The sequence below is a fragment of the Cherax quadricarinatus genome, chromosome 3, assembly GCF_038502225.1.
Source record: "Cherax quadricarinatus isolate ZL_2023a chromosome 3, ASM3850222v1, whole genome shotgun sequence".
In the NCBI taxonomy this organism is placed as follows: Eukaryota; Metazoa; Arthropoda; class Malacostraca; order Decapoda; family Parastacidae; genus Cherax; species Cherax quadricarinatus.
In genome coordinates, this window is record NC_091294.1 from 24,585,019 (window position 1) to 24,609,459 (window position 24,441).

Here is a 24,441-nt window from a genome sequence, read left to right on the forward strand (position 1 = left end):
GTGGTAAAAAAAATTTTTTTTCATACTTTTGGGCGTCTTGCACGGATTAATTTTATTTCCATTATTTCTTATGGGGAAAATTCATTCGCATAACGATTATTTCGCATAACGATGAGCCCTCTTGCACGGATTAAAATCGTTAACCGGGGGTCCACTGTATAATGGAACCTTTATTTACAAGTTTAATCTTCTCTGTGTCCTTGCTCGCATCTCTATTTGCTTGTTTGTTGAGTCAGTTTTCCTCATTTAAATTAATTGAAATGGAATTAATCAGTTCCAGTGGAATTCCAGGCTCGACAAAATACTTCAATATTTCCCTAAGATCAATTCTACGGCTTTTTTTTTTCTTTCAACAGACCGGCTATATCCCACCAAGGCAGGGTGGCCTCCCCCAAAAAACTAAAGTTTTTCTTTTTAAATTTGGTAATTTGAACAGAAGAAGGGGTTACTAGCCCCTTGCTCCTGGCATTTTAGTCGCCTCTTACAACACGCATGGCTTATGGAGGAAGAATTCTGTTCCACTTCCCCACGGAGATAAGAGGAAATAAACAAGAACAAGAACTAGAAGGAAAATAGAAGAAAACCCAGAGGGTGTGTATATATATGCTTGTAGTGTGACCTCAGTGTAAGTAAAAGTAGCAAGATATACCTGTAATCTTGCATATTTATGAGACAGACAAAAAAGACACCAGCAATCCTACCATCATGCAAAACAATTACAGGCTTTCATTTTACACTCACTTGGCAGGACGGTAGTACCTCCCTGGGTGGTGGTTGTCTACCAACCTACTAGCTATTATGGCTTATTTATCTATCACAATTCATCTAATATTGCATGATAAATAATACTAATAACATAGAAACATGATATACAGTGGACCCTTGTTTTTCGTAATTAATCTGTTCCAGAATGTGTGACTTATTATCGAAATTGACGATTTGCGAAACCATTTTCTCCATAATAAATAATGTAAATACAATTAATCTGTTCCAGACACTCAGAAGTATGAAAACAAAATTTTTTTTAACATGAAATATTGATGTACATACACAGAAAACAATGAGACATGATGAATGAAACATTAACAGCATAACACTTACCTTTATTGGCGATTCTTCTTAGTGTATGGAAGACTGGAGGAGGAGAGAGATTGGATTATTTACTGTCAGGAAGGGGGATCCCCTTCCATAAAGACTTCAGGTACCAAGTCCTTTTCTGGGGTTACTTCCCTTCTTTGTTTTTTAACCTGTAAACTGTCCAAATGTATATATACGTTTTTTCAAAATTTGAAAGTATGTAAAAAAAGTAGATCTTTTTGTTTTTTTACATTTGAAAATGTGTAAAAAAACTTTGATCTACTTTATTTTTTGTTACATTTGAAAATATGTAAGAAAAATGTAGATCTACTTTTGTAGCACTACACATGTGAATGTAGATCTGCTTGGACCATTTACAGGTTAATGTCCCTAGGACCAGCTTGAGAGTCACTGCATACCTGTGGCACTAAATACTTGTCCAGAGAGTTCTGTTTCTGGCATCTCTTTAAAGCTTCCTTAAAATGGGCCAACACTTTGTCACTGTACATGTTGCTGACATGGCTTGCAACAGCTTTGTCAGGGTGATGTTTCTCCATAAATCTTTCCATCCTACTCCACACTTCAAAAATCTCCTTAACCCTTTTAGGATCGAGAGGCCCTCTCCTAAACTTGTTCTCAGGGTCGAAAACTTTTCGGAAAAAAAAATTATTTTTTCTTTTGAAATGATAGAGAACCTTTCCCGATCATAATGACACCAAAAGTATGAAATTTGATGGAAAACTTACGGAATTATGCTCTCGCGAAGTTAGTGGTCTCGACAGTGTTTACACATCGGCGATTTCGCCCACTTGTCATGTGGGGGTTCGATAACGTGGATTGGGTATTACCACTAATGTTGGCTGGTTAGTACGTATAATTATAACAGAATATATGGGAAGCACAGGCCCGCCCTGCCTCTCTGCTCTCTATCTTGGATAGAAAAGGTGAGGGAAGTCCAACCTCAGACACACAGGTGAGAACCAGCTACTCCACTAAGGGAGGACACATGAGTTGGTTCTACGAGAAGGACATGTCGTAACTGCTTATCCTTAAACAAACTAGACCTGATAATAATGACTTGCACACCAGAGTCCATGAACAAATGAACGGGTGCATTATGAACAGATGCTTGCACTATAGGGCCTATGGTTGCATTGGAAGTTATGTGCAAACAAAAAGGTGGGTTTTCATCAGAAAAGATTTGTTCCACTTCATCCCCAAAATCATCTACGTCAGAGACGTGTGAAGCAACATCAGCAGGATTGCCATTCTCGAGACTGCTTAAGGCTTCAAAGGAATTGTGAACAGGGATGGTGTACTCATTATCACCTACTGTCACCATGCGACAGTTTGACTCGGGCGCTCGAATTCCCATGAATTGGAAGAAGGAGCCTGGTTCTGGTTAGTCTGAGAACCACAACGTCTGTTTCCTCTCCTGGTTCTGCGGTTGGAACGGCCACGGAAAGATCTAGAGTACTGAAGGTTGTAGAGAGCATTGCACTCAGATGTGTCATGTCCATGTATTCTATGATAAGTACAGTAGGGAAAATCTGACTGGTACTCATCATCAGTATGACGCCTCATAGGGTGACTATCAGGACAATTAATTGCAATATGGCCACAGAAACCACAGTTGTAGCAAGTCCGCTGACTGTGGTTACTGAATGTACAGTGGTCCCTCGTTTTTCGTAATTAATCCGTTCCTGGAGCCGTTACTATAAACAAAATTTACGATTTGCGAATCAATTTTCCCCATAAGAAATAATGTAAATACAATTAATCCGTTCCTGACACCCGGAAGTATTAAAACAAAAAAATTTTTTACATGAAATATACATGTAATACATAAACAATACAATGGGAAATGATGAATGAAACATTAACAGCATAACACTTACCTTTATTGGAGATTCTTCTTAGTGTATGGGGGACTGGAGGAGGAGAGAGAGTGGATTGTTTATAGGTACCAATTGCTTTTCTGGGGTTGCTTGTCTTCTCTGTTTCTTAATGCCACTAGGACCACCTTGAGAGTCACTGGAGTCCTGTCTCGCAAAGTAACTGTGGAGAGAGCTCTGTTTCTGGCGTCTCTTTAACACTTCCCTAAAATGGCCCAAGACTTTGTCACTGTACATGTTGCCAATATGGCTTGCAACAACCTTGTTAGGGTGATGTTTCTCCATAAAGCTTTCCATCTTACCCCACATATTAAAAATCTCTTTAATTTCTGAAGAAGGCACCTTCTTCCATCTCTCTTCCTCCTCCTCTGCAACAAGATTCTGAGCTGCGATGTGTTGCTCTTCCTGGTGAAGCTCTTGCAGCTCCTCAGTGGTGAGCTCTTCGTTGTGGTCTTCCACCAATTCTTCCACATCCTCCAAACTCACATCCAACCCCATGGAACTCCCTAGTGCCACAATTGATTTTAAACAGACATAGGCTCATCAGGGTCAGTCCCAAACCCTTCAAAATCCCTCTTGTCGACACAATCTGGCCACAATTTTCTCCAGGCAGAGTTCAAAGTCCTAGTAGTCACTCCCTCCCAAGCCATACCTGTAAGGGTTATGCAATGGAGGATGCTGAAGTTCTCTCCAAAATTCCCTTAGGGTCAAGTGAGTGTCTGTGGTCACAGTCAAGCACCTGTGAAACATTGCTTTTGTGTAGAGTTTTTTAAAGTTTGCATTGACCAGCTGGTCCATGGGTTGGAGGAGAGGAGTGGTATTCGGGGGCAAGAACTTTACTGTGATGAACCCAAACTCCTCGAAAATTAGGTCATCCAAGTTTGGAGGATGAGCAGGTGCATTGTCCATTACTAGCAGGCACTTGAGATCCAATTTCTTTTCCAGGAGATACTCCTTCACACTAGGGCCAAACACTTCATTGAACCACATGATGAAAATTTCCCTTGTGACCCATGCCTTACTATTAGATTTCCAAAACACACACAATTTACTCTTCATAACATTGTTTTTCCTGAACACTGGGATTTTTAGAATGGTACACTAGTAATGGCTTCACTTTGAAATCCCCACTAGCATTAGCACAGAACATTAGCGTCAGCCTGTCTTTCATAGGCTTGTGTCCTGGCATTGCCTTTTCCTCTTGTGTAATGAAGGTCCTCTTTGGCATTTTCTTCCAAAAGAGGCCTGTTTCGTCACAATTGAACACTTGTTCAGGTTTCAGTCCTTCAGCCTCTATGTACTCTTGGAATTCATGCACATATTTTTCAGCCGCCTTGTGGTCCGAACTGGCAGCCTCACCATGCCTTACCACACTGTGTATGCCAGTACGGTTCTTAAATCTCTCAAACCAGCAATTGCTGGCCTTAAATTCACTCACATCACCACTATTTGCAGGCAGTTTCTTTACCAAATCTTCATGCAACTGCCTAGCCTTTTCACAAATAATCGAAGCCATAAGAGTATCTCCTGCTAATTGTTTCTCATTTATCCACACCAATAATAACTTTTCAACCTCTTCGAGTACTGGTGATCTCATTTTTGTCAGCATAGTTATCCCCTTTGCAACAACAGCGTCCTTGATTTCCTTTTTCTTGGCCACTATGGAACATAAGGTTGTGTAGGGTTTCTTATACATCCTGGACAGTTCGGCCACACTTTTAGCACTTTCATATTGTTCAGTGATGGTTTTCTTAAATTCAATCGTATTTCTCACCTTCTTTACCACAGGCTTGGCACTAGGAGCTTTCTTTGGAGCCATGGTAGCTTATTTAGTACAGTGGAACCCCAGTTAACGATATTTTTTCAATCCAGAAGTATGTTCAGGTACCAGTACTGACCAAATTTGTTCCCATAAGGAATATTGTGAAGTAGATTAGTCCATTTCAGACCCCCAAACATACACGTACAAATGCACTTACATAAATACACTTACATAATTGGTCGCATTGGGAGGTGATCGTTAAGCGGGGGTCCACTGTACTTGCAAGCACTAAAATAAATGGAATATTATGAAATATTTCGCTGGAGCATGTGAGGGGACCTTCGCTCACTGGTAAACAATGCCAGACTGGCTGCCGCCACGGCTCACGCCGTGGGTACGCATCCGGGACAAATTACGACTTGCGAGTCAACTTATGAAAAGCGAGTCCATGTTTATACAAAAATAACCCTATGATTGGCGAAATTTACGATTGCTGGGAACTACGAAAAGCGAGGGACCACTGTACTATGAATACTACAAGGTTTATAATGACTCTGTACACTGGTCCTTGGTGATCGCTGCGATGGTTGACGACCACAATTTGTCGCTGTGGCGCAAACAAGAGGTGGTGCAGACTGAGGCATAGGTGTGAAGTTACTTTTGATACACGGGAAAGTACCCTGGGGGCACAAGGAACATACATGATTTAGGGCTGTAAGTGGTTCCATCATCACAGTTGGAGGATTAGCCTCATAAGCGCACACAGAAGCAGGCGGCAATAGTTCTTTGATTGCTCCAAAAGCTGCTATTTTAGCAAACAACGCTGTGGATGGTTTATCCTCGTCAGGGACAAAAGCTGAGGACTGGACAGCATTGATAAGTGATGATAAAAATTTATCTACTCTAACAGCAAATGCACTCAATGATTCATTAGTCATGGGTGTAGCATTCACGAGTTCCCGAAGAACAACATATGGATCAGCTGTTTTTACTGGTACAAGGAAAGAACGAATCAGTTCCTCATATTGTGACCACTTAGTAGGATTCCTGAAGTCTCGCAATTCAAGGAGATCATCAACGTGAACAGCAACAGGGGACCGATGAAGAGCTTGTTTCGCAAGTCTGATAAGACTTTCTTCTGAAGGAGGACCGTCAACTAGAGCATTAACACGAGAACGAATGGCAGTAAATCATGCTTCAAGACTATGTACATGACCATGTACATGTCAGTCGATAAGGAACTATGAGGACTGATGACAGGAGCAGCAGTGGCCTGAGAGGTCTGAGTGTCGCCATTCACTAAAGTATCACTTGAAGGTATGTGAGACATAATGGCAAAGAAGTTGCACAAAAACAAATAAGGCAAAAATAATGAATAATAAAAATGACACAAAATGCTAAAATTGAAATAAAAGAGATGTAACTAATTCTGCAGAAGTAATAAAAAAAATGTCTAAGATGCACTGCAAGAGGAAGGACAACTCAATACAAGGGACTTCTGGCCAAGATAAAGAAATACATTGAAATTTACAAGTAAAAATATTACTGGAGGCTGAATTAATAAATGCAAAATGAGCTGTCTGTACTCTTGCTAATAAAGAAATTAACTAATAAAACTGTAAATCAATGTAAAAAGTATAAAATAAAATTACTAAATTGTATGCAAAGAGAAAGAACTGGGAAATTTAAATATTTTCTAAGAGTGCATAAACAAAATGAAAATATAATGCAAAGACAATATTAGGAAAAAAATAATAAAATGAAAAACAAGACACTCAAACAATAATGAACTGAGAATAATAATGCATAAAAATATCAATAAAAGAAAATAATTCACTGCAGAACAAGTGTAACAAAATAAGGTGCAGAAATAATCAATGCAGCAATAAAAGTTACACTGGGAAAATGTAGGTTAAATAATGAAAATAAAAATATGAAGAAAGACTGATTGAACACTTTAACTCTTAATTGTAAATTAAGCAAAACAATTTACTCAGAGAAAAAGAAAACAGTTTAGTTAAAAAAAAATTAAAATTACACTAAGAGTGAATTTGTTCAAAGAAATATGAAAAGTATGAATAAAAATAAAACAAAACTGGAAGTGTAACACTTACAAGTGGCGGGGCACACACAACACTTACAAGTGGCGGGGCACACACAACACTTACAAGTGGCGGGGCACACACAACACTTACAAATGGCGGGGCACACACAACACTTACAAGTGGCAGGGCACACACAACACTTACAAGTGGCGGGGCACACACAACACTTACAAGTGGCGGGGCACACACAACACTTACAAGTGGCGGGGCACACACAACACTTATAATTGGCAGGGCACACACAACACTTACAAGTGGCAGGGCACACACAACACTTACAAGTAGCGAGGCACGAACAGCACTTGCAAATGGCGAGGCACACAAAACAGTTACAAGTGGCAGGGCACACACAACACTTACAAGTGGCGGGGCACACACAACACTTACAGGTGGCAGGGCACACACAACACTTACAGGTGGCAGGGCACACACAACACTTACAGGTGGCAGGGCACACACAACACTTACAGGTGGCAGGGCACACACAACACTTACAGGTGGCAGGGCACACACAACACTTACAGGTGGCAGGGCACACACAACAAGGATTAATCATTTATTAATTATGTTCTTACAATAAAATCTTGCTGTGACTGATTCAACAAAAATTGCTTGTAAAAATAATGGCACACAAGTCTGCGAAAAGATCAAGGGAATGAGACACTGCTGGGCATACGAAAAAAAAAAGGTACACATAGAAATAAATGAATAATTTAGTATACTGGGGTGAATAGCACTGCATGAACTACAATAATGACAAATACTTGAGAATACAATGCTGAAAGAACACAAGATAAAAAAAAATAATGAATTACTTCACACGGAGTGACTGACTGGGGTAAGGAATAAAATACTGCACACAAATAAAGAATAAACTTGTACACTACAAAATAATAGTACTTACTAAAGGCAGAGAGTAGCATAAAAAAAACACAGATAAAAAATATAAAATAAAAGTGAAACACGAAATTTGAACGATAACACTGAAAAAATAATGTAAAAATAATGAGCCAAAGAAACACTGAGTCTACACTGAAAACACAAGGCTTAGAGTACACAAGAAATTCACTGTAAATGTCTCACACACGCAAATGTCTTTAACCCGTAAACAGTCCAAACGTATATATACGTTTTTTCAACATTTGAAAGTATGTAAAAAAAGTAGATCATCATTTTTTTTTTTTTACATTTGAAAACGTGTAAAAAACTTAGATCTACTTTTTTTTTGTTATATTTGAAAATATGTAAAAAAAGCGTAGATCTACTTTTGGTGCACTACGCATATGAACGTAGATCTGCTTGAACTGTTTACGGGTTAAATGCAAGGCAAACGTCTCTAAACAGAAAATTATCACTGAAGTCTGGAGTGGTAGATGGCGGTAACGGGTGATGAGGGGAAGACGTGGTCCTGTGGGCGGGTGGTGATTCCTCCTACACCCACACTGCAGTTGCATTTGCTAGCCGAGTCCTTACGAAGGCTGAACGTAATTATACAGTAACTGAGCAAGAAGCTTTAGCAATACAGTGGACCCCCGCATAACGATGGCATCACATAGCGATTTTTCCGCATACCGATTACTTTTATCGCAAAATTTTTGCCGCGCATACCGATTAAAAACCCGCTTACCGATTTTCGTCCGAGACGCGTCCAATGTGCCCTCACATGTGCCGGCCGTCCCATTGTTTACCAGCCAGCCTCCGCGGTAACATCCAAGCATACACTCGGAATATTTCGTATTATTACAGTGTTTTCGGTGCTGTTTCTGGAAAATAAGTGACCATGGGCCCCAAGAAAGCTTCTAGTGCCAACCCTGTGGTAAAAAGGGTGAGAATTAGTATGGAAATTAAGAAAGATTTTGAAGGGTTTGGGGCTAACCCTGAGAAGCCTATGCCAGTTGTGGAATCCATTGTGCCTACTTCAAAGATTAAGGAAATGTGTGCACAGTGGGTTGAACTGCAAACCTTTATAGATGAAAATCACCCTGACACAGCTGTTGCAAGCCGTGCTGGTGACTATTTCAATGACAATGTTATGGCCCATTTTAGGAAAGTCTTGAAGGAACGGGAGGTACAGAGCTCTATGGACAGATTTGTTGTGCGACAGAGGTCCAGTGACTCTCAAGCTGGTCCTAGTGGCATTAAAAGAAGAAGGGAAGTAACCCCAGAAAAGGACTTGCTACCTCAAGTCCTAATGGAAGGGGATTCCCCTTCTAAACAGTAAGAAGATAATGCTCTCCCCTCCTCCCATCCCATCAATCATCACCAGATCTTCAATAAAAGTAAGTGTCATTTAATTGTGCATGCCTTTTTCAGTTTGTGTGTATTAAAATTAACATTTCATGTGGTAAAAAAAAATTTTTTTCATACTTTTGGGCGTCTTGCACGGATTAATTTTATTTCCATTATTTCTTATGGGGAAAATTCATTCGCATAACGATTATTTCGCATAACGATGAGCCCTCTTGCACGGATTAAAATCGTTAACCGGGGGTCCACTGTAGTATGGTCTTTAAAGCACTTCCGAGACATTATTTATCAGTATCCTGTTCATGTCTTGACAGACCACGCTCCACTGATACCTATATTCCAGAACAAACAACCTACTGGAAGGTTAGCCAGATGGACCTTGACTATCCAAGAGTCCAATCCTACCTTTGAAAACTTACCTGGCAAGTCGAATGTAGTCGCAGATGCCTTATCGTGGCATGTTAGTATAGTAACTGCAGACCCTCCATTTACTGCCGAGGATGTAAAGAATGCTCAACGAACAGATCCCATGTGGTCTGGTGTGATTCGATTCCTGCTCCAGGAAGATCTTATTCTGACTGTGAAGCCACCAGCACCCATCAGTGACTTTGTAATGAACCAAGAATTACTGTATCGAACAGCCGAGTTGGGTACTCATAGCAGAAGGGTGTACCAGTTAGTAATTCCACATTCACTATTGAATGTAGCCTTACAGCTAGTTCACGATGTACCAGGTGTTGCGCATCCTGGTATGGATCGTTCAGTAAAACAAGCCAGATTGAAATACTTTTGGCCTCGTATGGCAACTGATATTTCTGAGTATGTTAAGAAATGTAGTGTCTGCATGCAACATAAAGGTAATACTAATGGTCCTAATCCAATCCAAGCGTATCCAACTACTAACGAACCGTGGGAAAGAGTTGCGCTAGATCTGTTAACTAATTTCCAATATTCCCTCCAGGGCAACAAACATGTGTGTGTTATGGTAGACCATTTCACCAGATATTGTGAGTTAGTTCCTATCGCAGATAAGACTGCCGAGACAGTAGCTAAAGCGTTTAAAGAACGCATTATCTGCAGGCATACCACCCCTAAGTCCCTAGTAACAGATAATGGAGGTGAATTCTGTAATGAGATTCTTGAAAATTTGTGTACCTTGTACAAGATCTCTTAAATCCACCATTGTTCCTCATCATCCTGCCAGCAATGGGTTAGCGGAACGAACCAGTAAGAAAGTACTTGATGTCTTGAGAGCCACTATCAATCCCAACAGTGAAACTTGGGATGAAGTTATACCTCATGTGCAGTGTGCTATAAATTCTGCTTACAACGTTTCTATAGGTGACACTCCATTATGCATTGTACGGTGTAGATAAATGTTTGCCTTTTGAGTTGCTATATTCTAATCCGAAACCAAATTGCAACCCTGATGATTTCATAGCAACTCATACCAGCTTGGCTTAGAGCGTCTTTAGAAGAATCCGTGAAACACTTCATAAATCAACAGCAGAATTTACAAGTCGCTAACACTCGAGCAAAACCGTCCAAAATCAAAGTAGGTTCGAGAGTTATGCTGACTAACTTTAACAAAACATCTGCAATGCCTAAGCTTGATACAAAGTTTGTTGGTCCTTATCGAGTAGTTGAACATATCACTGGCAATAAGTATAAAGTTAGAGAAATTAGTACTGGTCAGTATAAAGAATCACATTTAGATCATATGAAGTTAGTATGTGATGATAATGATGTTCCAACCCAGACTAATGTGACAGACTCTGACAATCCTCCTGATCCTGTACTCTCTACCTCTAATACAGTAGGGCCCCACTTATACAGCAGGTTAGGTTCCAGGCTACCGCCGTAAAGCGGAAATCACTGTAAAGTGGAACACCCTTTTTTTCCCCCTTATAAATGCATACAAATACTAGATAACAAATTTACACTAACACATTATGTTAGCAATAGAACTAGGCATCAAAAAAACAAAAAAAAGTACAATACACACATAGTGCACTCATTACTTGCCTTAAATTATTCATAGTTTTAATGAAGGGTGAGACAAGTAGTATTTATTGTAAGAAATCAAGTGTGGTATGTATGGTAGTCAGCCGGGCTACCATACCAGGCCATTCCACCCACACATTATATTCTATTACATTTAAGCATCCCAGAGCGATAAAATGCATATACATTTCACTCATTAATTACCTTAAAATATTTGTAGTCTTAATGTAGGGTCAGGGGTGAGTAAACGAGATGAAATGAATAAATGAGAGAGAGAGAGAGAGAACAAGTACATGAGGGAGGACAAGCGCAGAGTTATGTAAATAAACCAGGCGAACGTAAGTTTTATAAACAAAGTGGAAATATTGCTGGAATATTGCTGCACACTAACAGCACCTTCCAAGGCAGGTGAAATTGCTGACCTAGAAAATGTACAGAGAACCTTCACGGCGCGCATAACGGAGATAAAACACCTCAATTACTGGGAGTGCTTGAGGTTCCTGAACCTGTATTCCCTGGAATGCAGGCGGGAGAGATACGTGATTATATACACCTGGAAAATCCTAGAGGGACTAGTACCGAACTTGCACACGAAAATCACTCACTACGAAAGCAAAAGACTTGGCAGACGATGCAACATCCCCCCAATGAAAAGCAGGGGTGTCACTAGCATGTTAAGAGACCATACAATAAGTGTCAGGGGCCCGAGACTGTTCAACTGCCTCCCAGCATACATAAGGGGGATTACCAACAGACCCCTGGCAGTCTTCAAGCTGGCACTGGACAAGCACCTAAAGTCGGTTCCTGACCAGCCGGGCTGTGGCTCGTACGTTGGTTTGCGTGCAGCCAGCAGCAACAGCCTGGTTGATCAGGCTCTGATCCACCAGGAGGCCTGGTCACAGACCGGGCCGCGGGGGCGTTGACCCCCGGAACTCTCTCCAGGTAAACTCCAGGTATACGTCTGGTTTGTGTATAAGTTACATTGTGTACAAGTTGTCTCTACATTGATACGGTAAAATAAATAAAGAAGAACACTCCCATTCTCATGTAACACCATTTTTAGAAGAAATGACTCTGAGTGAAGGCAATGGAAATAGGTCACTCTGTCTGACTTTTTTTGGGTTATCCTAGGTTCTCTACACACATGCTGTTATGTATGATAATATATGTAACTGTATTTGTGTATACCTGAATAAACTTACTTACATACGAAAGGAATAATTTTCTACAGTTACCCCCAGTAACACATTTTCTCTTATGTTAGACTAGAGAAAATGTTATTCTTGCCGTCACTTGTACAAGTTATCTGGCTACGACATCTCATATTTATGTTTTTTTATTCTATTGTGGGGTGTATTTATCATCTTTATATGTTATGTATTGTGTTTATTACATAATTTTGAAAAAAATATTATAGATGGATTAATGAAAATGTGTAAATTAACGTAATATTTGACATTTAAATGAGACTCGGTGATTATTATTATCATTAATACTATAACGCCTCGAGATATAAGACACTCTTACTGATTTTAATGTGTACATGCATGCCAGCACAGTGTGTAAGTTTATTTAGGTACAGGTATACATAAGTATAATTATCAGAGTACAGTGGACCCCCGGTTTACGATATTTTTTCATTCCAGAAGTATGTTCATGTGCCAGTACTGAACGAATTTGTTCCCATAAGGAATATTGTGAATTAGATTAGCCCATTTCAGACCCCCAAACATTCACGTACAAACACACTTACATAAATACACTTACATAATTGGCCGCATTGGGAGGTGATCGTAAAGCGGGGGTCCACTGTATATATAAAATATGAAATAACTTTTAAAAACACTTGAAATTTTGGAGTTTCCAGACATAATGGAGAGAACATGACTCACGACTCTCTGACCGCAGGTTCAATCCCGGCCGGGGTATGGTTTTAATGGAGAGACTTAGTGCTTATGGATCTCACAGAGAATGTAAATAAACCGGGTGGGGCGCGGTGACCGTATTAGAAAGTCAGGTGGGGGAGCCGTATAGCGAGTTTTGGTCATAATTTGAAATGACCGTATTAGCAGAATGCCGTAAAGCGAAACGCTGTAAAGCGGGGCCCTACTGTACTCAGTCAGATGATCAACCTGAATGTCGTTATTCCCTACATACACGACAAGTATTGAGAAATCCTCAAGTATCATTTGTAATTACCAATTCAGATCTGCCTCAAACATGGCATGAGTTAGCCAGTGCAACAGAGTTTGATCCTCCCAGAGAAGACACCCATTCTGCATATGTCAATCTCACCCTAGCAGAGTTGGGGTTAAATGTAAATAACCTGTATAGATGAATAATTACAGTATCAACTTATCAGTATTCAAGAATTTTTTTTTTTTGTGTTCACGTTCTCTCCGAATTCTGAGATTTAACAGTCTAGATTTGAATGCACCACAAGTCGGCTTCTGTTAAACACTTCTTTCTTTGTACATATCCTTCCTCAGAATCCGTAGACCACATGAATACCGATCAATCGATCAAATATTTTTTTTCACTTCTATTGTGTAATCCCAATGTTGAGTCTCATTCTATGAATTGTACTATATCATACCTTGTAATGCATTACAGTTTCATTACAGTAAGTTTCATTATAGTCAGTTACGTTAGCTTCCATTCCAATATTCTACTTACGTATGTTATAATGTTCAATTGTTGTGTACTTTGACATTGTATAGAATCAGCCCAAGCCGTACACCTGCCATCTCTAGTTTGTATTAGCTGTATGTCGGGACGACATACAACTAGTACAAACTAGAGACTAGTAGTATCAGTTCCCAGTAACTAGAGACTAGTAGTATCAGTTCCCAGTAACTAGAGACTAGTAGTATCAGTTCCCAGTAACTAGAGACTAGTAGTATCAGTTTCCAGTAGTACCAGAAACCAGTTACCAGTAGTATGACTCACTACCAACCATCTGTGTGAATCACTGTTATTCACTGACGTTACAGCTGACCATAGCAGTTTTTGAACGCCGCTAACCCCTAGGACCCAATTCGTGAGTCAGTCTTAAGATAAAGAGCAGAGAGGCAGGGCGGGCCTGTGCTTCCCATATTTTCCGTTATAATTATACGTACTAACCAGCCAATGTTAGTGTTATTACCAATCTACATTATCGAACCCCCATGTGACATCGACAGTGTTTACGCATTGGCGATTTCACCCACTTTGAGCCATATTTTTGGCCAATTCCTGTGAACTAGTTGACAAAAATCAGATTTATTTTGCTAGAACTCCATTTTTTCTATCGAATGAGTACAAGAAACCACCCATTTACCAATTTCAACTATCCAATAATGTGGTTAGAAATTGGCAATTTTGCCAATTTCTAACCACTTCTGGCAAGACAGTGATGGAGTGAATGATCATGAAAGTTTTTCTTTTTCGGGCCACTCTGCCATGGTGGGGTGGGTCATTGGTCTAATCCGGGGGTGGACATGGACCTGCTCCACGTGGGTCAGTAGGCCTGTTGCAGTGTTCCTTCTTTCTTATGTTCTTATGTTCTTAACACATCAGCCATCTCCCACCAAGGCAGGGTGGCCTGAAAAAAAGAAAAAAAAAACTTTCGCCATTATTCACCCCACTGTCTTGCTAGAGGCATGCTTACACTACAGTTATAAAACTGCAACATTGACACCCCTCCTTCAGAGTGCAGACACTGTACTTCCCTTCTCCAGGACTCAAGTTCGGCCTGCTGGTTTTCTTGAATCCCTTCATAAATGTTACTTTACTCACACTCCAACAGCACATCAAGTCCTGAAAACCATTTGTTGATTTGTTAATAAAAATGGCTGATGTGCTAATAAAAAAAATATAGAATGAATTGCTCATGATAGTAGCAAGTTGATAATGAAAGTGTAAATTTGATAATGTTAGATATGGAGTATGAATAAAGCTCCGAGTAAACAAACACCAAGGAAATAATTTAGAGAGCTGTGGAGTGGTTGTTGAGGAAATTTGGGCATGTAAAGAGGATAGAGAGAGAGAAGTTAGAGAAGAGGGTCTTCCCAGTAATGATTGAAGGGAGTACAAGAGGCTTTAAGTTTTTGAGGCTTGAGCATCTAGCAGGCTTGTATGAGTGTTAGGAGTGAATGGAAATAAGTAGTTTTTAATGGATATGCTACTGGAGTGTGACCAAGGTAGCTTTTATGAAGGGATTCAGGAAAAACTGGTTAGCCAGACTTCAGTCCTGAAGGTAGGAAAGGTAATACATTCTGAAGAAGGGGTAGGGATGTTGCAATTGGAAGGTGCTCTGTATTGTGATATTGGCACACCTCTGGAAAGAGAGTGATTGAGTTAGTGATGGTGATGTGTTTGGGTTACCTCTGCCTTTGCATGAGACAGTTGTTGGGGTAAAAAAAAAAAAACATTACTTGCTGGATGCTCATACCCCTACCACTCTAAACCACCTCCACCCTTTCTCTTCAGCCTTTCCTGGTATGTCCCCTACACCATCTTTTATCCACTCTGGATTCACACAGTATTTACCCTCTTGGTCAGCCTATTCTTCATCCTTTTTAAATGATCATACCATCTGGACACCCTCTCCTTTCCTCTCTGAATTATTCCTTTCATATCATTGCACTGTCTTCTGATTTCTGTTCTTCCTATTTTCTACTCTTCCTATTTTCTGCACTTCTTATTTTCTACTCTTCCTATTTTCTGCTCTTCCTATTTTCTGCTCTTCTTATTTTTTGCATAATATTCACTGCACACATTACCATTGCTTCCATCCATGTCCTTGCTGCAACAGTCCAAGACCATACTTCATACTCATATACTGTGATATATGTTCCTTAATATATAATCCAGTTTACTTTAATTGATAAACTTCTCTTTTCACAGATGTTGTAACAGTACCTATCTTCTTTACCACTTCTATTTTATTAATCACCTTGTTTTTGTAATACACTTATCAGCCAACACATCACTCCTAAATATTTAAATACATTCTCTTCCTCCAGTCTGATGTCTGTTCTTTCATTGCCTAGACTTTTTCTTACATTAATTACTTTTCCTTTTTTATTTGTTTACTTTCAACTTCCTTGACACTTTCAAACCCCTCCTCAAACTTTTGCAACTTCAAAATATTACAGAGGCATTGTTTCATTACCAAACAGCAACTGTGACAACTCTCACTTCATTTCAGATTCATTATCCTTTAACCCCTTCAGGGTCCAAGGCCAAAATCTGAAGTGGCCCAGTGTCCAAGAATTTAAAAAAAAAAAAAATTATTTTCTCTTATGCAATGGTAGAGAATCTTTTTGTGAAGGTAATAAAACAAAAAGTATGAAATTTGATGGAAAATTGATGAAATTATGCTCTCGCGAATTTTGATGTGTCAGCGATATTTACGAATCAGTGATTTTGCCGACTTTGGCTCCCATTTTAGGCCAATTACATTATTCCAGTCGACCAAATTCTTAGCTATTTCACTAGTATTACTTCTGTTCTATCGATTGGACACAAGAAATCGTTAAGTCAACTGTTTCAACTACAAAATAAAGTGATCGGAAATTGGTAATCTGGCCAATTTAACACAAAGTTCAAAATATTCCAATTTCAAAATAGGGTCCAGAATAAACAATGTAGGTATTCCTGGCACTAAACTAACATTTCCTCTGTTCACATAGTTATGTTTTCAGGCTTTACAAATGAATTCCATTTTGATTTTTTATTCACATGATGAATTTTTATTCACACCAAAAAATAGAAGATTTACTGTTATGCAATATTGTAATAATTGTATAAATATCATCATCACATTTGTGAATGTATATTAGACCCACCAGCTGGCGTGTATTAGACGTGTGAGGTCGTTTGTTTACTCTTGAACATCGGCAAAAATTTAACATTTCCGCTATTTGAGCTCAGTTTCAAGCCATTTCTAGTACTAAAGCCAATCAAAATCATCTCTATTTCTGTAATATGTCTTCCATTCTATCAAATGAGACCAAGAAATTGCAAATACAACTATAAAAAATATACGAAAAACACTGCAAAGTCGCTGTTTTAATTGAAAATCATGGTCTCAGTTTTTTTCCTCTCATTATACACTGTGCTGCAGGATTTGTTTTATGTTGTGCACACATACCACATAGATGTATTCTCTCATATCTAGGCCCAAATGTACCACTCACAGTTTATCAGAGTGAGCTGAGCTCATGGCGTAAATCTACGGTTTGGACCCTGGACATAAAGCCGTAGATTTACAGGACGGACCCTGAAAGGGTTAAGTCCAAACTTCTATTAACACCCTAGCTTTCAGTTCTATTACAAATGTATCAGTAAATGTATTAAACAGTAATGGTGGCCTTACACATCCCTGTCTAATGCCTACTTTCTTTTAAAACTATCATTTTCTCTCCTACATACTCTAACCTAACCTTTTTTTTTTTTTTCAGATTAATGACTGGAGTAGACACCAGTCCGAATGTACGCACGTTGACAACAGTTAGAAGGATGTCTGCACTTAAGATTGGAAGTAGCTTAAATATTTTGTAAATAAAGTTAAGATTTCCTACAATGGGAAATCAATCAAGAAATAGGACAAGGAAGATTTTATTTTCCAGATAAAGACATTGGACCTCTGTTGGAGTCTGCTGGAAAATTTTCAGGCACAAGTCGAAGAGTTCTACCAACCCAGTTACTTCAGAGATGTGAGAGTGAGGCTTTAAATTTCCTCCATTTTTATTTTTTAAAATATAGGACTATAGATGTTTTCTACTAATGCTTTTGCCAGGAAAAAAGGAGGTACCAAGGAGGTGACCTATTTCGAGTTTGATGTTTTGAATAAATTTAATAGTAGTATATTATTGTAAATTTCACTGATTTGTTATACTGTATATTTTTTTGTTATTTATTGCTCAAATTTTGCAGTCGAATCAAATTTTTACCGGGAAATGTATATTTATTTATTAGGCTTTTTTTTCATTAATATATTTACAGGGAGTTAGCAAAATGTAATCACAGATGATGTATTAATTTTTTTTTTTTTGGTAACAGAAAAGGACATAGTAATTTTTTACTGCATAGATTTACAAAATGTTGCTGCATTGTGGTACTGAGTGTACATGACCACACTTAAAAATTTCTTACACATGCATTGCATTACCCGCCCTTGTGCAGGCATTATCGTGCCGAATGTCATTCCACTCCACTGTTCAATGCACTGATGCATTGTACCACAAAATGTTCAATTTTAGCCAATATTACTCAGTGAGTCTTAACAGTATCTGATATTGTGAATAGGTAAACCCCACATGGACAGAAAATCAAACATGAGGTAGAATGAATTTGTATACAGAATTTCAGATAAAGGTATCCTCAGATAAATGGATCCTTTATTCCACGTTTTATTTTATGCCAGTCTGGGATTTATCTCTTCACTGACCAGAGTTTATGACTTTTATCATAACATTTGACATGCTGTCCAAGAGATGGAGAGGTGAATTGAATGGACTCTTGAAAGAAAGAGGTTTTTAAATCCTTTAATTGTACAAATGTTGATCTACGTTTTCACTGCTAGCACTCATTTGTTTTAAAAAAAAAAAATTGAACAAAGAGGGCAATTTTCTTTGTGTAATAAGACAAAAAAAAAATTTTTTATTGCCAATACTTATTGAGATATAAGGCAGCGAAGTTGGCACTGGATGCTCACCTGATGGTAACATGGAGTCCTGCTGCTTGCAAAAATGTTGCCGATATACAGTGGAACCCCTCTTATATGGCAGGTTAGGTTCCACGCTACTGCTGGAAAGTGGAACACCATTCGTTTCCACTTACAAATGTCAGATAATAAGTTTACACTAACATATATTACGTTAGCAATAAAACTAGGCATTAAAATAGATTAAAATGTAAAATACACACACAGTACAGTGGTAGGTATGGTAGCCCATCTGGCCAACCTACCCGCACACAATATCCTAGGCATTGAAAGCGCCCTAGAGTGTTAAAATGCATATACAGCACACTCATTTCTTACCTTAAAATATTTGTAATCTTAATGTAGGGTGAGAGGTGAGTAAGCGAGATAAAAACGAAAAACAAGAGAGAGAGAACGAGTAAATGAGAGAGGACAGAGCCGCAGAGTATGTAAACAAACAGCTGAATGCGGCTGGTGGATTGATGCACATTCATTTCCATATTTATAAAGCTTATGTCATAATACAAACACCTTACATTGTTTACAAGTTGTTTCCACATTGGTACAGTAGGATGAATAATGAGCAACACTCCCATTCTCATTTTTAGAAGGAATGACGCTCTGAGGAATTAGACCTTTTGGTCTTCTTCCTCAGACCAAACCTAATTACACCCCCCCAATCCCCCCTTTCTCTTTCCTCCTCCTCTCCCCATCCCTCCACTTTCCCTTTCCTGTTTCTACCTTTGAGGTTGTTCCCTCACGCTTTGTAGTTCCTAGACCTGAGAAGGGATTCTGGGATCCATCTCCTTCCGTTGAGGTGGTAGTGTAGTTTGCCGTGGAATCTGGATCATCTAGAGATCCCAATCCCGCTCCGATCTACCGGGGGTAAGGCTTTGGGTGTCTTTCAGGTGACGGTTGTATCTCTGGAGGCTGCCTATCAGATTCTAGGAAGTGGTGGCCAAAGGAGGTATGTTTTGTGGCAGGTTTCTGACTGCCCTCCCTTTTGTCCGCCAAGGTGGCTAAGTAGATGTGAGATTGCTATCCCGGATTGCTGGTTTACAGGCTTGAAGAGTAGGGTATGGCCAGGGTTCCATGCTGCATCTGCACTACTGGCTGCACTGAGGTTGTCCTCTTGGACACACAAGGGAGACTTGTGGTCCTTTCCTCCTGGGAGCTGCCCCTCCCTGCTCCCCCCCCTTTTTTTTCTTTTTTTTTCTTTTTTTCTTAAAAAGAAAATAAGAGGAGACATGGAATCCCAATCCCATGTACTTCCTCCTCCTGAGCCCCTTCCTGTAGCAGCACCCTCTGACGACCCTGCCTTGTTACTGGACCATTTTTGGACCTTTCTACAGCCCCTGTATCTTCTGCAGGTGACATTTTGTTCCACGCTCTGAATACAGAGGCTCGGCCTGACTCCTTGACACCTCTGACCTCCATACGTCTTTGACTATGCTTCCGGCCTCTCCCCATGCAGTGCGACAGTTTTCAGATCGTGTGCCGGCCTCAAAATGGACCACCTCCAGTCCTGTATGTAAACGACCACGACCATCTTCTGATGACACTATTTCAACTGCCTCTCATTCTACTCAGAAAAGACCTACACGACAATCATTTCCTTTACATACTATGCGTCATAATACACAATGGACAAAAATTTTCATTCTACAACCATCATCATCTTTAGAATATCTTTCTGATCATAATATCAAAAGAAGAAAATTAAAAGTAAATATAGGAAAGAGTAAGGTTATGAGGATAACAAAAAGATTAGGTGGTGAAAGATTAGATATCAAATTGGAGGGAGAGAGTATGGAGGAGGTGAATGTATTCAGATATTTAGGAGTGGACGTGTCAGAAGATGGGTCTATGAAGGAGGAGTCTGTGGAGATAAAGAACTTTGTCTGTGGAAGCAAAGAGGGGAATGTATGAGAGTATAGTTTTACCAACGCTCTTATATGGGTGTGAAGCGTGGGTGATGAATGTTGCAGCGAGGAGAAGGCTGGAGGCAGTGGAGATGTCATGTCTGAGGGCAATGTGTGGTGTGAATATAATGCAGAGAATTTGTAGTTTGGAAATTAGGAGAAGGTGTGGGATTACCAAAACTATTGCCCAGAGGGCTGAGGAGGGGTTGTTGAGGTGGTTTGGACATGTAGTGAGAATGGAACAAAACAGAATGACTTCAAGAGTGTATAAATCCGTAGTAGAGGGAAGACGGGGTACGGATTGGCCTAGAAAAGGTTGGAGGGAGGGGGTAAAGGAGATTTTGTGTGCGAGGGGCTTGGACTTCCAGCAAGCGTGCGTGAGCGTATTTGAAAGGAGTGAATGGAGACGAATGGTTTTTAATACTTGGCGTGCTGTTGGAGTGTGAGCAAAGTAACATTTATGAAGGGATTCAGGGAAACTGGCAGGCCGGACTTGAGTCCTGGAGATAGGAAGTACAGTGTCTCCACTCTGAAGGAGGGGTGTTAATGTTGCAGTTTTATAACTGTAGCGTAAAGCACCTCTCTGGCAAGACAGTGATGAAGTGAATGAAGATTAAAGTTTTTCTTTTTTGGGCCATCCTGCCTTGGTGAGAATTGGCCGATGTGCTAATAATAATAATAAAAAAAAATAATATTTGCAAGGCACTCCTATGCCATGTTGGTCGTAATATTCTGTTTCATGATCTCAAGATCGTGCATGCATCATCACAGTACAGAATGCTATCCAAGCTCACGATCTTTCTCTCCTTACAACTATAGATGCCATGCTTGTAACAATTGCTAAACATCATTCTCTCAATTCTTGTAGTGGTACTGTCATTCTGCTACATACCATTGTTCACCATAATTTCCAGACGTGTGGTGATGACATTCAGGAACATCTTGAGCTCCAGACCTACTGATTCTTAAAGTAGACACACACGTACTGCTGGCCTTCATGTGGAGACGCTACCCCTGCAATGTAACTCACTTAACTTTTGATTGCCGTGAGCTTCCATCATTGGTTTATATTGCGGGACACTGTTTGCAAGTCCGACAGGCGACCCCTGCATCACAACAGTGTAGAAATTGTTGGCGTTTTGGCCATCTGGCGAAATATTGCAGGTCCATGGCTGAATGCCCAGTATGTGGTGCCGATGACCATACCAGTACATCTTGTGGTCTACCTCCCTCCTGCCTTAATTGTCATGAAGCTCATCCATCTTATTCTCATTGTTTGCATGAACGTAAATTCCATTCTCAACTTAAGTTTGCCCGAAATGCTCTGCATATAAAGGGGCTTTTGGCATGTTCACCCAGTTGTTACACTCCTCTGTACAAACTTGTATCATGCTAAAAGAAAAAATATTATTATGTTATTATTATTAACCTGGAGATATAACATCTTAACTCAAGCTCATTCCTTAGGCCTCCGAGGCAATCTGCCATTTTTCCTTAAGAACTTCATATCCGAGAGACATTTCCATGTTAACAATGTGCTTTCCCTGAACTTTGTCCAAGCTGAAGGTGTCCCCTAGGGATGTGTCCTGAGCACCACACTTTTTCTGCTTGCTATAAATGATCTGGCATCTATTCTTCCATCTAATATTTGGTCATCACTTTATATTGATGACTTTGCTATAGCTTGTGCAGGCACTGACTCTTGCCTCATTGCAGTTTCTCTCCAGCATGCGGTCGACTGTGTTTCCAATTGGGCCACTACTCATTGGTTTAAACTTTCTAGTACTAAAACACACCAAATTACTTTCACTAGACAATCTATCATCCCAAATAATCCATTGTATCTGTATGGATTGCATATCCCACAACATGATACTGTCAGGTTTCTCGGCCTTCTATTTGAGTGTTGGTTATCCTGGAAACCTCACATTACCTCCTTGAGGGCAACTTGCCATAGCCGGCTGAACCTCCTTAAAATCATAGAACTCTCCATTGACTGCATTCTTCCCTAATTTTATCAACACTAGATTATGGTGACCAGATACATTCAGTGGTCTCTCCTGCAAATCTTTCTAGCCTTGTTCTCATCCATCACTAGGGATTACATTTATGCCTCAGTGCTTTTCGCTCTTCACCTGTTGAGAGCCCCTCTGCAGAGGCAAATATTCCATCCTTGGCCGATCGCCGTGATGCTCATTGCCTGCACTGTTCTGTTCACTCTCAAGACCTCTGCAATCCTTCCATATATAGGATGGTAACGGATGTTAGTAGAAGTTCCTTATTTGGTCATCGCCCCTGTTTACTCCGTCCCTTTTTTCTTCGTCTACATTTGTTCTTGCCTTCTCTTCAGTTTCCACCTTTCTGTGATCGTGTAGCATCTAACTTTTCCCTTCCTCCTTGGGAGGTTCCGACAGTTTGTGTTTGTTCTTCCCCATTGCTATGCGCAAAAGCCCAAATACCTACGGTTGCTTCTCGTTCTTTTTTTCTTAATCACTTCCAGTCTTATTCTCATGCCATTGCAGTGTACACTTGATTCCAAATCTTCTGAAGGTGTCGGATTTGCAGCAGTGTTTCCAAACAGCATCATACAAGGACATTTTTAGCCTCAGCTAGCATTTTTTAAGCTGAATTGTGTGTAATTCTCATAGCACTTACCCATATTGCATCTATGCCTGTGCTGCCATTTGTGGCAGTTTCTGACTCCCTTAGTGCTTTGCAGCCTATACAAAAATTTAATTCACCTCATTCCCTGGTTCTTCATATCCAACTTTGGTTATGCTGTATCTCCAGCAAGCACAAAGATGTTGTTTTTTGCTGGTTCCCTGGTCATGTTGATGTGCAGCAGTACATGACCTCCCAGTTTCACATGGAGGTGTTCCATCCACAGACTATTTTGCGGTGATTTCTACCCACCTTCGCAACCGTTGGCAACAACGTTGGTCTGATCTGCTACTTAACAAATTGCATTCTATTAAACCAAGTATAGGTTTCTGGCCATCTTCTTGTCATCAGTGCCGTGGTTGAGAGACCACACTCTCCTGTCTTCGCATCAGCTACACTCATCTTACTCACAGGTATTTCATGGAGAGGCACCCTGTTCCAGCTGAGAAAATTGTCAGGTTCCAGTTTCCTCTTCTTTCAACACACCAGCCATATCCCACCGAGGACAAGAACTCCAAGAACAAGAGCCAGTAAGAAAATAGAAGAAAGCCCAGAGGGGTGTGTAGATACATGCTTGTACATGCATGTGTAGTGTGGCCTAAGTGTAAATAGAAGTAGCAAGACGTACCTGAAATCTTGTATGTTTATGAGACAAAAAAAAAAAAAAGACACCAGTAATCCTACCATCATGTAAAATAATACAGACTTTCATTTTACACTCACTTGGTAGGATGGTAGTACCTCCCTGAGCAGCTGCTCTCTACCAACCTACTACCTGTAAGGTTCCAATTTATGTTAGCAATATTCTGTTGGACTGCCCATTCTATCAACGAGCATGCAGAATTTACCTCCAGTATCGTCACCGCTCTAATGCCTTTACTTTATCTTTCCTCCTTGCTGATGGATCCACCTTTAACTCAGACTCTCTCTTGTTGACTCTTTGACAGCAACTGATTTACTGCACAAACTTTGATGATGCTGCCTCTAGCACTCCTCACATTCCTTTCTACCTTTCCCTCTTGCTACCCTCTACCCCTGCACTATCCCCTGTCCCACTGCACTGTATGACCTAATAATA

At 40.0% G+C, this 24,441-nt stretch overlaps 1 protein-coding gene across 1 annotated transcript in view; it reads left to right on the top strand.

Moving 5' to 3' along the window:
- The window catches only part of LOC128684088 (streptococcal hemagglutinin), a 184,911-nt gene extending 160,876 nt beyond the window's left edge, over positions 1 to 24,035 (top strand). Inside the window, exon 10 of the mRNA XM_070090858.1 lies at positions 17,537 to 24,035. Coding sequence (XP_069946959.1) covers positions 17,537 to 17,590 — 54 coding nt within the window. The 3' untranslated portion in view covers positions 17,591 to 24,035. The remainder of the gene's footprint in view (positions 1 to 17,536) is intronic.
- The last annotated feature ends 406 nt before the right edge of the window (positions 24,036 to 24,441 follow it).